Source organism: Dendrobium catenatum, unplaced genomic scaffold (genome assembly GCF_001605985.2).
Source record: "Dendrobium catenatum unplaced genomic scaffold, ASM160598v2 fragScaff_scaffold_450, whole genome shotgun sequence".
NCBI classification, from domain to species: Eukaryota; Viridiplantae; Streptophyta; class Magnoliopsida; order Asparagales; family Orchidaceae; genus Dendrobium; species Dendrobium catenatum.
The window spans coordinates 116,218-130,463 of record NW_021318912.1 but is presented as its reverse complement, the minus strand read 5'-3'; the positions used below and the strand labels follow the sequence as shown (position 1 = coordinate 130,463).

Below are 14,246 nucleotides of genomic sequence, written 5' to 3'. Positions count from 1 at the left end.
ACCTCCATAGTTTCCCCTCTCCCATGTGCCTGGACCCCCCCATGTCTCCCGATCTTCCCTTGCTCTGCCTTGTCCCAATCCCCCTTCAAAATCCCCTCTCCGATCTTCAAAAGCAGCTTCCCGGCGCCCATGATAACCCTCCCGATGCTCCCAACCAGCACCTCTTGGTTCCATGCCTCCGTAGCCTTGCCTTTCCCCATATTTTCCTCTTCTCTCCCCCTCTGAAAAGTCTCCAAATGAGGCCTTCCCCTACTCCCTTCCACGATTTCCACCTCCTCTTCCTCCCGATGGATTTCAGAGTTGGTGTTCTTTGCTGCTGGCCCTTTTGCATCAGACGCCGCCGATTGGGTTTGAAACTCCAACATCTTCTTCATCATCTCCCGTAGATCGGCCACTTGCCCCTCCATGGAACACATTCGTTCCTCCACGGTCTCCTTGATTTGATTTATTTCTCCTTCAATTCTCTCCTCCAAAGCATCTACCTTCTTGGTAACCATCCAAAAAGGAACCAAAATTTTAAGGCAAAATTCTGGATCTGGAAAAAAAAATTCAGCAAAATCCTCCTTGCCGTACAAATTTCAGCCACCGAAATCTGTAAAAATCAGCCACGATCGGTCCCAAGATGTGCTCTGATACCAATTTGATAGGAAATACTTGATTTCAAGTATTTCCTAATCACTTTGGCAACAAATCTCAAAGCAAACTGCTGTCCACAGCAGTAAAACAGCCACAAACAGTAGAAAAACAGGGAAAAACTGAGGGAAACGTGGAGAAAAATCTTGTATTTTACTAGTAGATGCAAGGAAAATAGCAAAGATACAAGGATCCTCTATTCGAGAGGAGGATCGCACTCTCTCAATCTCTAGAATTCGATCTAGAGCCCTAGCCCACAAAGAAGAACAAGAAAACTTCCAAGCAAAAATCACCTAACCCTAATCTCTCCTTTTCCTCCTACTAAATGCATACAATTCAAAAATAATATAAAAGGACCTAATTGCCCTTGCTTCCACTCCTTTTGGCTCCAAGAAACCAATTCAAAAACAAGTGGGCCCCACCCGAATTGCTCCTCACGATTCCGCTGGCTTCCCCTCTGTTTCCGCTCGAGTTGTCCGTCGCCTGTAAAAGAAACGAGCCGGCCCAAAGGATTGGGTCGGTCCATAGAGGACCGGTCTAACAAGCACCACATAAATCTCCTACAACATATGAAAACTAAAAATATAAAGACTCAATCAAGGTCGTAGATCTCCAGCTTCTACGGTGATAAATCCTCCAAGCTCTGATGTCCCCATCAATAGAACTTATTGTTTTCTTCTCAACTTTGTTGGTTGGATGTAAATTCAAGTGTGATGTAAGTTTTATGACATCTTCTCTTGGATGCTTCGTTTGATACTGGCATAAGACTTAAATTTTCAATTTGATGACTTCTATTCTTATTCTTTTCAAATTCTATTTTGTGTGTGTGATTTAGATTTATTCAAGTTCGTTGTCATTTTTTTGTGCCATGAATCCTCAAGTCTCTATGAAGGTCCATGGTTAAGTTTAATGTGAAATTTCAGATTTTGACTCTTAAATTATTATTTGGAGTAATTTTGAGTGTTTTTTGGTTTTGCATAGAGGTGACCAATATTCACTCAAATTAAAAGATGAAATCTTTGAATTATGGTCTATTGTGTGTTTCTTGGGTATCTTATTTTATGTTTGCTTTATTGAACACTAGACCTTGAGATGCCTTGCATCAAATTAGTATCGATGATCAATGCTTTGACAGTATGTTATTTTGAAGTGGGACTCAATATCTAGGTCAGTTAGTCAATCGTCAAAGGGATTGATAATGATTACTTTGTAAAAATGATTAGTGTAGCAAAATAAGACTAAATGAGCACTGAATAAATCAAGTTAATGATCAACTTAAGACTTTAGAAACTAATCAACCTTGCTTGTAACTTTGTAAGAATTACTCAGATCATGGGTATAAAGTGATCGAAAATTCTGGTCTATGGATAGTTTCATGTGATTTTGTCTTTCCATTAAAGTTTGTTCAATGATACTCTAGAATGGAAATCTAGACTATTTACCTGTCTAAATATTTGGTAACTAGCTAGACGTTTAAAATGATAAAGTCTGGCAAAAGTTTGCCTATGTATCTGGAATAAGAAATTATGAACACGCTGCATAAGTTAAGACGCTGCAAACGGGTGCTAATTAACTTTTGCTTTCTGAAGACTAAATGTTTATCTTATTCTGTAATTTGGGTATCTAAATAAGTTTCATTTTATTTGAATTATTTATGGGTACATGATAGTTGATTTCCAGGCCATTCATTGATGAAAATTTTGAACGCTCTTGATATATATAAACATACAAATTTATTTGAAACTTGTAGCATCAAGTAGATCTTTGCCTCACTAGTTTTTTATTTTGTGGATGAAGATCTATGGTCTTTGTTGAGATTGGGGAAGCTGAAAATCATAATATATATAAAAAGGAGATGTGGTAGAACACATATCTTCCTAACCACAACATCCGTAAGTTCGCATGCTGAAAGTGTAGCTGAGGAACATTTTTAAACGGTTGTGATGGAAAGGCGTCTTGGTTTTAAGTTGTTTAGAAGGATTTTACTGAATGTGAATCAACTCCAAATGGGAAAACGTATGTCATGATTTGGTTTTCACTTGGGAATTCATCGAACAATATATATCAAACAAGAAAATTTATGGAGAAACATAAATTTTCCTATAACTGTAGTTGCATTTGCGTCCTTAAATCTTGTGATAATGTATGTGAGGGTAGAACTTATTTGAAAAGCTGGCTAAGGAAAGGGAAATATAAACTTATTTGGTCATAAGTTTGTTGATAAGAATTTTACTAAATTAGAATTGAATCCAAGTGCATTTCCTTGTTAGAAAGTATCACAAGAAAGATTAATTAAACTGACTTGAATTACCTGGGTTAAGGAAGCATTTGCTGCTGCTGCTGCTGCTTTACTATTGGCCTTGCAATCTTCTAGGTTGTATTCTATATTCTTGTTAGGATTATTTCTAGCAAATGTTCTTAATGATTTGGATTTATTTAGGACAACCTTAACACATTCTATTTGTTTTATTTATGCCCCGCAGTTCTGTTTTCGGCTTTCTCTTCATATTGCTTGAAAATAAATTTTCTGAGAATCTGGCTTCAACTTAATTTTTTTTTTGTTATCAGATTTCTATTCAGTTATGTCAGATGGCAGTGCAAGTGATTCTGATGTAGACATTGAAAGCCAAGGAGCAGATGGTGAAACTGATGATGATGATGGAATTTATTTTGATACAAGAGATTTCTTGTCTTCAGAATTTCTGCGAAGCGTTTCATATCGTAGTCAGGAATCCAAATGTAATGGAGGTCTTAGTGTAAATGGAAAAGCCTTCTACTTTCCTGACGTGATGCAAGCTAATGATGGAGTCAACACCATAGAATACCCCTTTGTTAAAAGGAGGGACAAGTTGCCAGAACCAAAAGAAAAAGAAAAGCCTATTGGTCTTTGGTCGATAATTAAGGAAAACATTGGAAAAGATCTCTCTGGAGTTTGTCTTCCAGTTTACTTTAATGAGCCTCTTTCTTCTTTGCAAAAATGCTTTGAAGATTTGGAATACTCATACTTGGTTGATCGAGCATTGGAATGGGGAAAGCAGGTTTTGATTCTTACTCAGTTTTTGTGCTACGTGCAATTGCTTATCGGGGTTTTCATCACGTGTTGTTCCGATAGGTTAAGATCATGATCATACCCTTTACTTTTTTATTTCAATACCATTTTTTTTTGTAGTGATCTTTTATCTGTAATTGCGTGTAATCAAACTAGCTATGATTTTTGTCCTGATCATTAGATGATGAACTTAAGTTTCATGATTTGTGACCACTTGTTTAATACCTTTTTTTATAATTTTCTTTATTTTTTAAGGGTTTTCTTACTAGGTTCAACCATTTGAACTAAGTTAATGATTATCCACCACTTGCTGACTGCTGCCTCTCTCCAGAAAAGACAACTTTTTATTCAGGCATATTGAACATATATTTACTAAGATATGGTTGGAAGAAAAGAATAGAAACAGGGAAAAGTAGGGGTGATAAATAAATTGACTTGAATTTCCAATGCTTCTTCATTAACATGAGATAGAAGAATATAATGGAAAATAGGTGCATTCCCAAGAAAATGATGATAGAACATAATTTAACTGTTTTTTTTTTTGGTAAAGTATTAGCCTATCCACTATGTCCTTTGACGTTTGCTTGATAAACCCCTAATTTTTATTATGCTGTCTAACTTTGGTATACCAATTTAAGAGTTAGATGCTTGAAATGAAGATATTTGGCATCTTGTTTATGTTAAATTTATCTTTGTAATTGCTTTTAATTTTTTAGGATCATTATTAATGTGATTTAATTATTGTAGGTTAATTAAATATATTGTCATTAGTAAATAATGGTACCAATCATCTCGAAATCTTATCAAAATATCATGATAAGCATCAAAAGAGGTGCACGGAGATATTACATTTCACTCAGATTTGGTAGATCAGTGTAGATAATCCTCTTTTGTCAATATTAGGAGGTAGGGAAGAATAGACGCCTTATGTTATTCACTATCCTCATAAATAAATAATGTGATTATTAAATATAATAATAACATATCATTATTATTGTATTTTCATCTCAAAATATTTGAATAATAATATATTATTATGTCATCTGTTAACTTATCATTCTCCATCTTTTTTTTTTCTTGAACTCCTAACCACCTAAAAACCTCCCTTCATATCATTAGCTTGGTGGCTTCTCATTGATGGCCTCTTCTTTTTAGCTTCTCTAGGACATCTTTAAGACTTTACTCTAATTGACAGCCATCGCCTGTCTCAAGTCTAGTGATCTGACTTTAGCACACTCACATTGGCCCCCATCATAGCATTCTAGGCAACCAACTTTTTTTTTTTAATCCCGCTTTAGTACTCAAGCAGTTGATCGAGTTTCATTACTATCGTCCTCACAAGCCTCTCACCTCTAATCATCTTAGAGATTTACAATTGAATCTATTCTAGCACTTGGTAACCGCCTAATTGGCCATGAGAAGAAATGTTGTTAGTGCCTCATATCTCCAAACGCCACTTCACATTCATTGTGTCAGAAAACTATATAATATTTTTGTTGCCTAATGTTGTCAATTATATTAGTAATTAAAAAAAAAAAAACTAATAAATCAATAAAAAATGAATGAATGAAAATGATTCAAGCTTTTTACATACATCTAAAGTCATGAGCCGAGTTTTAAAATATTTCATAATTCATAGGCTCGAATTAAGTATATATAAGCATGCAAAATTTTGTGTTTTAATCGGAACTAATATGTTTTGAGTCAAATTAATGAACCTACTCTAAATAAATTATGTTTAATCTTCTCAAAATAAAACGGCACAATAAAACATTGTTGGCATCAAATAATTTTTCTGATAATATCTCATTTCCTTTGCCAATTTTAAAATATTTGAAAGTGCATTCCAAATGAAAATGACATGTCGGGTTGAATTTTCAATTGTTGAGATGATCTTGATGAATATCTTATTAAATAAAATATTTGAGTAAAAATGATGATTAGTACACTTTTATGTATATAGATATAAATATATATATAGAAACAAATATTACAACAACAAGCCTTTATACCACTGTGGGGTCAGCTATATGAATCCTTTTTCTCTATTGTGTCCTATGAAGCTTCAAATTCTTATTTAAATCTAATAAAAATAATAATTTTTAACACTTTATAACCAAGTTTTTTCTAGATCTACCCGTTCATTTCTTAACATAGGCATGATCTATACATCTACTGTCTTGATAGGGTCATTGGAAGCCCAACCTTTTACACGACCAAATCATCCAGGGAAACTCCTTTAATCCTGTTTGTCATTGGAGCTACTCCAACCTTCTTACATATATACTCATTTCGCATTTTGTCTCCAATTGTAAAGCAACCCATCTACTTCAGCATCCTTATCTCTGCAACATTCAACTTAATTTTATGTTTTTCTTTTAGTGGCTAACTTTCCGCACCATGAATCATTATAGGTCTCATCACCATCTTAGAAAATTTCCCTTAAATTTGAGGTGCACTATTCTATAACACAATAGCTTGGTGCATTCCTCCACTTCAACCATCCAACTTAAATTCTTCTAATAATATCCCTATCTATTTCACCATCGCTCTGAACAATAGGCCCGAGACGTATAAAACATACACTCTTTTTAATGACTTGATCACCCAATGTCACAATCCCACCGCTAGATCTCTAACTACTGAACTTACACTTAATGCTCGCGCTCTTGCAAATATCTAGTAAGAACATCCATGACAAAATAAAAAATATATGGCTTAAATGTGATCCTTGATTTAATCCAACTGAAATAGGAAATTATTTGGTCAAACCACCTTGTGTTTGAACACAAGTAACATCTCATGTATACATATCCTTAATGACTTGAATATAGGTGTAATTAATTCCTTTTTTTAGAACGCTTCAGAGCACTTCTCTTGGAATTTTATCATATACCTTTTTCTAAATCAATAAATATCATATTTAGATTCTCCTTTCTCTATACTCACATGCAAAGCTTGAAAAATTAGGATAGGTGCTAAAAGAGCTAATCCGGAATCCACCACTCTACTACAAGAGGTGATATGGAATCAACTTCTTTGCTTTTATTTTAAGGCGTGACAAGTACGGACATTAATCTCCACCTAAGGGGGTGGCATAAAACTAGCTATATTGAAATATGTGCTTAAGTATCCATACACCCCTTGGGAAAATTGGTCTCAGCTTCAAGGGGCACCCTTTACGCTGAAGGGAAATGCCATTCTCTTATCTATCACTTCACCATTGCATGAAAAATTGATTTCGAGGAGATAATCATTGGTTGCTGATATGGTGCCAAATAGTCATAGCTAAGGCTAACTGACTCAAATGCAAGAAGTTACAAGAAGCATAGGGTTTGTGCGAGTAATCAAAACATGCTTCTTGACTTGCTACTAGTAGTTACAATACAATTTCTTAACTTAATTCTATATTTTTACAACCAACGCTCATTGACTCTTTTGATTATGGTTTATGTTTACAACACTCGGTCATCCTCATGTCCATGCCCCATTCACAAATCACCACAATGGGAGACAAATATTTGTGAGCGAGATCTTCATAAAGTAATTTGAAACATAGAGTAGAGCAATAACCTTAAATGGGAGCCTCTAGATAGGGGTAATTATTTATGAGGGTTTACGGTCTACTCATTGGATGTTTCGGACCTTCAAACTCAACACACCCTGATTTAGACATCTGGAAAATCTTGTTATATTATCTGTCTTTTTTTTTTGCATGTGTTATCACAACATGTTTTATCACAGGGATACCTTATGAGCTTTTCTTCAAGAGCTCATAATGTCACCATGCTGAAACCTTATTATATCCCTTTGATGCCCCAAAGCAACTTTTCCCTATAACAATAGGCCGTATTGAGCATGCTTCTAAGGGTTGGTTAGTTATCAGACATATGTACTGCACTATTGAAGCCTCAATGAATATTGTATATGGATTCTTGATACGTTCACTATTTAATAAAACTTGAGATTTTCTCGATATCCTATCAATATGTTTATAGACCAGTCCAGCCGGTCAAATATAGAGGCGGAATTCTCCACCTCCTGCATATGCCGAGCAAACCGCCAGGTTCCAAAGAGCTTTTTAGAAAGTTTTTTTGAGGGAGTTGGGAGGGAAAATTGAATGTAGAGAAATTTCTTTTGGATTGTATGCATTAAATAGTTTATTTTCCTAGGATTAGGGAATCTTGAATTTGGCTGAAATTTGAGATCTCTTAGGCTTAGGTTTTGGGCTCTAGCGGTGTCTAGAGATTTGAGAGAGATAGATCCTCCTCTAGAATAGAGGATCAATTGTATCTTGGAATTTCCCGTTTCCCTTTGATCAAATAAATACAAATTATCTACTGTTTTTGTGGTTTTGTGTGGATTTTTGTGGAGAATTTTTGCTGTTTTCTGAGGATTGATAGGAAATACTTAGAGCTACAAGTGTTTCCTATCATATATTTCTGTGCAAAAAGATATTATAAGATCAAGCCTCATTCTTAATTGCTGGTTAATAATCAATTACTTTTCTACTTGCACATCTTTCTTTCTTTTGATGTGTATGCATTCATTGTAATGCTGAGTAACTTGCTTCATGTGGTGAATGTAAATACTAGACTAATTTTGTACTGTTCATATTGCATTTGTTTACTATACTCTGATTTTAACATAGAAGAATTAAAAGCATTAAATGCACGCTATGCAGGGGAACAACTTGATGAGGATTCTAAACACTGCAGCCTTTGCAGTATCAGGATATGCTTCAACAGAAGGTCGGCAGTGCAAACCTTTCAATCCTCTTCTTGGGGAAACATATGAGGCTGATTATCCAGATAAAGGCTTACGTTTCTTTTCTGAGAAGGTTTACTTCTTTCCTTTCACTTTACATTTGGTGATGATGTCTTTCTTTTGTCTGATAGAATGATAGTTGAACTTTATTTTGCTATTAGTCACATGCTAGTATGACCGGATGTTTTGCCTTGTATTTAAAAATTTTTTTTTTATAATTTTTTTTACTATTTTTATTTTTCTTATGCCATGTATTTTTTGTCCTTTCATATCAATGATAACTAGGTTTTCACATCCTGCATGCTGGAAAATATTAAATGTCTTGAATTTTGTTTAGGTGAGTCACCATCCAATGGTTGTTGCCTGTCACTGTGAAGGTAGAGGATGGAAATTCTGGGGTGATTCCAATTTGAAAGGGAAGTTCTGGGGTCGATCTATTCAGCTTGATCCTATTGGAATACTAACACTTCAATTTGAAGATGGGGAAACATTCCAGTGGAGTAAAGTGACAACATCTATTTATAATATCATACTCGGTAAAATATATTGTGATCACTATGGTACTATGCGCATAAAAGGCTGTGGTCAGTATTCTTGTAAACTCAAATTCAAGGAGCAGTCTATCATTGATCGTAATCCCCATCAGGTATCTGTGACATCTCAACGACTGTTAACTCTATTTCAGCTTTTATTTTATGCAATATCAATTGGTGCCATCAAGTGGAATAGCTTTTTGTTAAGAAGCTTGTGATGTCACAGGACATCCTTCACCAATTCTCTCAAGTATGGAATGCCCATTTTGTTTATTATTTTTTGTTGCATTTAAAACTATATTCTAAAACTTTATGAATCTCAGTTAGTTCTTAAGGCTAATAAATTTATTTGCCTTACACTTTGCTGCAAGAATGTGGAAGGATAACCTTGTTTCAATTAATTTTGGTTATATGAGTTTAAATCAGTTAACTAAGTAGGGAAAAATAAACTAAAAATTCACATAATCATGAATATATGTTAGGAGAGTATTGCGATCATCCATTTTGGTAATTTGCATTTTTGATTGCTGGTTCTTGACATTGTTGCGTCTAAAATGGTGTTAAAGGCAGCCGATTTTATCAATAACATTAAAATTAATTATGGTAATTAAATTATGATAATTTGATTTTTCATAAAGCTCTGTAAAGAATGGATGGTTTGTGTTATGTTGGTTAAAGTGACATTTTTTGTTTTGCGGAACACCATAATCAATGGTTTTATTCCAATCATATGCGATGTTCACTTGTGTGCCACTTTAAGCTTCCTGTATTATCTAACAAACACTCTAAACTTTAAATTATTAACATTTGTATATCACCTTAGTTCACTTCTGTAAATATCTGGTCAGAATATTCAGGAAATGTTATTAGTACTGTTAGTTGGTGAATTAAATGTTGCAAAGTTGACTTATTATAGGAAGCCTGCTTCTTTTTCTATTAAGGTAGTTCCAATCATACTTCACCTTTGCAAATTTCAAACTCTTGCCACCATGTTTTCTTTTTTGATTGTATGCTCTCATATGGACATTGAAATCTTATATGTTAGCCTCATCTGACGAGTAAGGAAGGTGATAAGACTATATTAGATTTTGCTCTAGCTTTTGATTTTGTTATTCCTAATACATTTTTTATGAAAAGAGATGGACATCTCGTCACTTATAAGAATAAATATAGTAAAACTCAGATTGATTATTTTCTTGTAAGAATAATAGATCGTTTAGATTGCAGAGATTCCAAAGTTATTTTGAGTGAATGTTTATGTACCCAATTTTGCTTATTAGTTTTGGGCTTTAAGGTGAATGATAGATTATGAAAAATATAATATATCGTTGTTCTAGGATTTGATAGTGGAATTTAAAGAACTCTAACAAAATATATTGAGAGTAAGATATACAATATTAAGACTTTGTCGGTGCATGAGGAAGCTAACATTATGTGGGAAATAATAGCTTGTAATTAATAATGTTGTAAAGAATGTGTTTGGAGTATCAAAAGGAAAAGCTTCTAATAGTAAAAATAGTTGGTCGTGAAATCAAAATGTGCAAGAAAAGATAAAAAATAAGAAACTATGTTATAAAAATTGGCTTAGATGCAATAATTTTGAAAATTAGGAAATATATAAAATTGCCCGTAATTAGTCTAAGAAGCATTCTGCGAAGTAAATACTTTAGCTTTTAATGATTTATATAATATGTTATATGCTAAAAAGGGCGAAAGATATATGTATAAGCTAGCCAAACAAAGTGATAGGAGTAGTAAGGATTCAGTTCAAGTGAAGGTGCATTAAGGATGAATATCAAAAAGTACTTTTTTAGAATATGATATTCAACAATGGTGGATGAGATATTTTACTAAGCTGTTCAATGAAGATTGTGAAAATATGATTGACTTTAGTGACCTTAACACTCTAAATGAAAATTTAAATTTTTATCTGCATAGTACTAAAACTGAAGTTAGAGAGGATTTAAAGAAAATGAAGTATGGGAAAATTGTTGGACCTGATGATATTCTAGTAGAGATGTTGAAATGCTTAGGAGATGAATGAATTTCTTGGAATTGGCTTACTAAACTTTTTAATATTATTTTGAAGACTAAAAAGATGCCAGATGTGCAGAGAATGAGTGTGTTGATTCCTATCTTTAAAAATAAATGTATGCACAAAATTGTGCAAATTATAGATGAATTAAGTTGATGTGTCATACTTTAAAACTATTAACTATGTGAGAGAGTTATGGAACATATGTTACGACGTGATACTAATGTTTCTCAAAATCAATTTGGATTCATGCCGAGTAGGTCTATTATGAAAGCCATACATTTATTGAGAGGTTTGATGGATAAGTATAGAGAGAAAAAGGACCATCTTCATATGATATTTATTAAATTAGTGAAAGCATATGTTAAAGTTCCAAGAGAAGTGCTACAGAGAGTTCTAGAAAAGGAAGGGGTTAATAATGCTTATATTCAAGTCATTAAGGATATGTATGTAGGAGTTACTTGTGTTCAAACACAAGGTTGTTTGACCAAGTATTTTCTTATTTCAGTTGGACTACATCAAGGATCAGCCTTAAGCCCATATCCTTTTGCTTTAGTCATGGATCTTCTTATTAAAGATTTGCAAGAGGATGTTCCTTGGTGTATGCTTTTTGCTGATGATATTTTTCTTGTTGATAAGACTAAAGAGGGAGACAGGGAGTTGAAGGTAAACTTGAATTATGGAGGTCAACCTTAGAGTCTAAAGGTTTTTGTTTGAGTAGATTTAAAACCGAATATATGGTATGTAATTTTAGTAGTAATAGATCTAGTGGGGGGCTTGTGACTTTGAGGGATCAAGTCATTAATAAGAGTACACATTTTAGACATCTTATGTTTATATTTAGAGTGATGGTGAAATTGATGGGGATATTATTAGTAGAATTAAAGTTGGATGGATGAAGTGGAGGAAAGCATCTGGCTTGTTGTGTGATATAAAAGTACCACTCAAACATAAGGGAAAAATCTATAAGGTGGTGGTTAGACCTACAATACTTAATGGTGCAGAATGTTGGCCATTAAAAGAGAAGCATAATAGTAAGTGTTGCATAGTTGAGGATGCTCAGGTGGATGAGTGGCTTTACTCTTAGAGACATGATATGAAATGAGCATATATGTGAAAAGGTTGGAGTAGCTTCAGTGGCAGATAAGATTAGAGAGAGTCGCCTTAGATGGTTTGTTCACATAAAATGACAGCCTTCTGATGACCCGGTTTGGAGAGTAGATATATTAGATTTAACCTATGTTAAGAAAGGTAGATGTAGACCTAAAAAGACTTAGTTTGAAAATATTATAAATGACTTTTCTTTATTAGATCTAAATGAGAATTTTACTCTTAACCGAGCACAATGGAGAAAAAGGATTTATGTAGCTGACCCCACGTAGTGGGATAAATGCTTGATGTTGTTGTTGTTGTAGTTGTTAGGGGCTAAGTCCTTTAAACGATTTTGGTTTTAGGATTGAGTAAAATATGTCGCCTTCAGCTTAAATAGAGGGTGGTGGAAATAATGATAAACCCGATCAAGATTTTATGGCTATGTGATCCCAAGTTATCATGGATCAAGATTTGACCTATATTATGAAATGTAGAGGTAGACCTAAAAGTCTTGGTTAGAAAATATTGGAAATGATATTTTTTATTAAATTTAAATGCGAACTTGACTCTTAATAAGACAAAATGGAGAAAAAAAGATTTATGTAATCGACCCCACGTAATGGGATAAAGGTTTGAAGTTATTGTTATAAAGTTTGAAAATTTATCACCATACACTTAGAACGGGTGGTTGGGGAATGATGATGAGCCTGATTAAGGTCCCTTGGTTTTTGTATCATGGGCCATCGTGATCTTTAGTCTACTTTATAAGATAAAGTATTCGACTTAATCTGACTGAAGGATGATTGTTGATATCCATGGGTCGCTTTGTCCAAAATTTTCTTGTGGACTTGGGATGAGTGTTTTCCTAAAGGGATATATTTGAGTCAACCTTAGTACACAGAGCTTTATGCGCTGTTAGGTATACCCTATGATTTATTACTTGAGAGTTTTGAGCCATTGTGTAAAATACTAGCTTTGATCGTGACTGTAATTTAGTGGTACTATTTTATTACAAAACCATAGAGGGCTCTGGTCATAGCCATTTATCTTTGGTGCCATTTGACGATAAAACTATTAGTTAGAGGACACGTGCCACATCAGCACTAGTGAGATATTATTTGAGAATGAATCTTTGTGATATGATCGATTTGATATTAACTCATTGTGAGTTGAAGTTATTCTCAAATTTATTCCTCTCGAGAAACTTTTGCGGAAGGTGGATATATTTTTGTTTCATGTTTTTCTTAAGAGATTACTCATTGTGAGTTGAATTTTCATGCTTTTTAATTTTTTATTAAAGTAGCACCTTTGATTAGTTAATTTGGGATTTGTGGGCATTTATTTGAAATTTGAATATTTTCCTTTGGTTGAGATTCACTTTCAATACGGTCATCATCAAAGTGATGTTGATGACCCTTTAAAATATTAGCATTTGTAACATGGTTTAAAGAGGCATTTAGAAAGTTGCAGGGTCTCCTATGATTGAGATTCACTATCAACACGATCATTATCGATAGATGTTAAAGACCTGTAAAATATGCTTGTTTTTTGTGAGATTTGAAGACATATAATGGATGTAATACCCTCTGGTTGAGGTTCAAGCTATCAACAGGGTCATATTGATGTTACTTAAAATTTATTTGTATTTTATTGGGATTTGGATGCATTTAAAAGATATAGCATCTTCGGTTGAGATTCACTTTCAACGCAATCATTATTATGAGGTATACATGTTACTTTAAATTTATTGGCATTTTATCTGATTTGGATTCATTTAAAAGATAGCCACCTCTAGTTGAAATTTACTTTCAACATAGTCATCATCAGATTTTGATAACCTTATTTTATTATTCAAACCTTGTCAATTCTCTCTGTTCACCAACAAATGATCGGTTCAACTGATGAATTTAGGGATTATCATTTTGATATTGAAAATCGCAAGCATATATTTTAGCAATAAAGTTTTCTTAAAAGGGCTTTAAGGGTCTATTGTGAACTTGAAATGAAATATTTTTTGATAAATTTCAAGATCGTATGTTTGCTTATAAGTTAAAGTCATGTCAATTGTAATCCTTTTAAAGAGGAGGACTAAACATTACTGTCAAGATGATTTCTTGGTGCAAGAGTTTTTGCTGCA

General features: G+C 33.6%; 1 protein-coding gene across 2 annotated transcripts in view; it reads left to right on the top strand.

Moving 5' to 3' along the window:
• Positions 1-14,246, top strand: part of LOC110093542 (oxysterol-binding protein-related protein 1D) — a 43,121-nt gene that overhangs the window by 11,428 nt on the left and 17,447 nt on the right. For both annotated transcript variants that reach the window (XR_002302730.2, XM_020818458.2), the window contains exons 4-6: positions 3,202-3,671; positions 8,367-8,522; positions 8,787-9,095. Coding sequence is in view for 1 of the 2 variants with exons in the window: in XM_020818458.2 (XP_020674117.1) it covers positions 3,202-3,671; positions 8,367-8,522; positions 8,787-9,095 (935 nt within the window). In the remaining variant the exon portion in view is untranslated. The remainder of the gene's footprint in view (positions 1-3,201; positions 3,672-8,366; positions 8,523-8,786; positions 9,096-14,246) is intronic.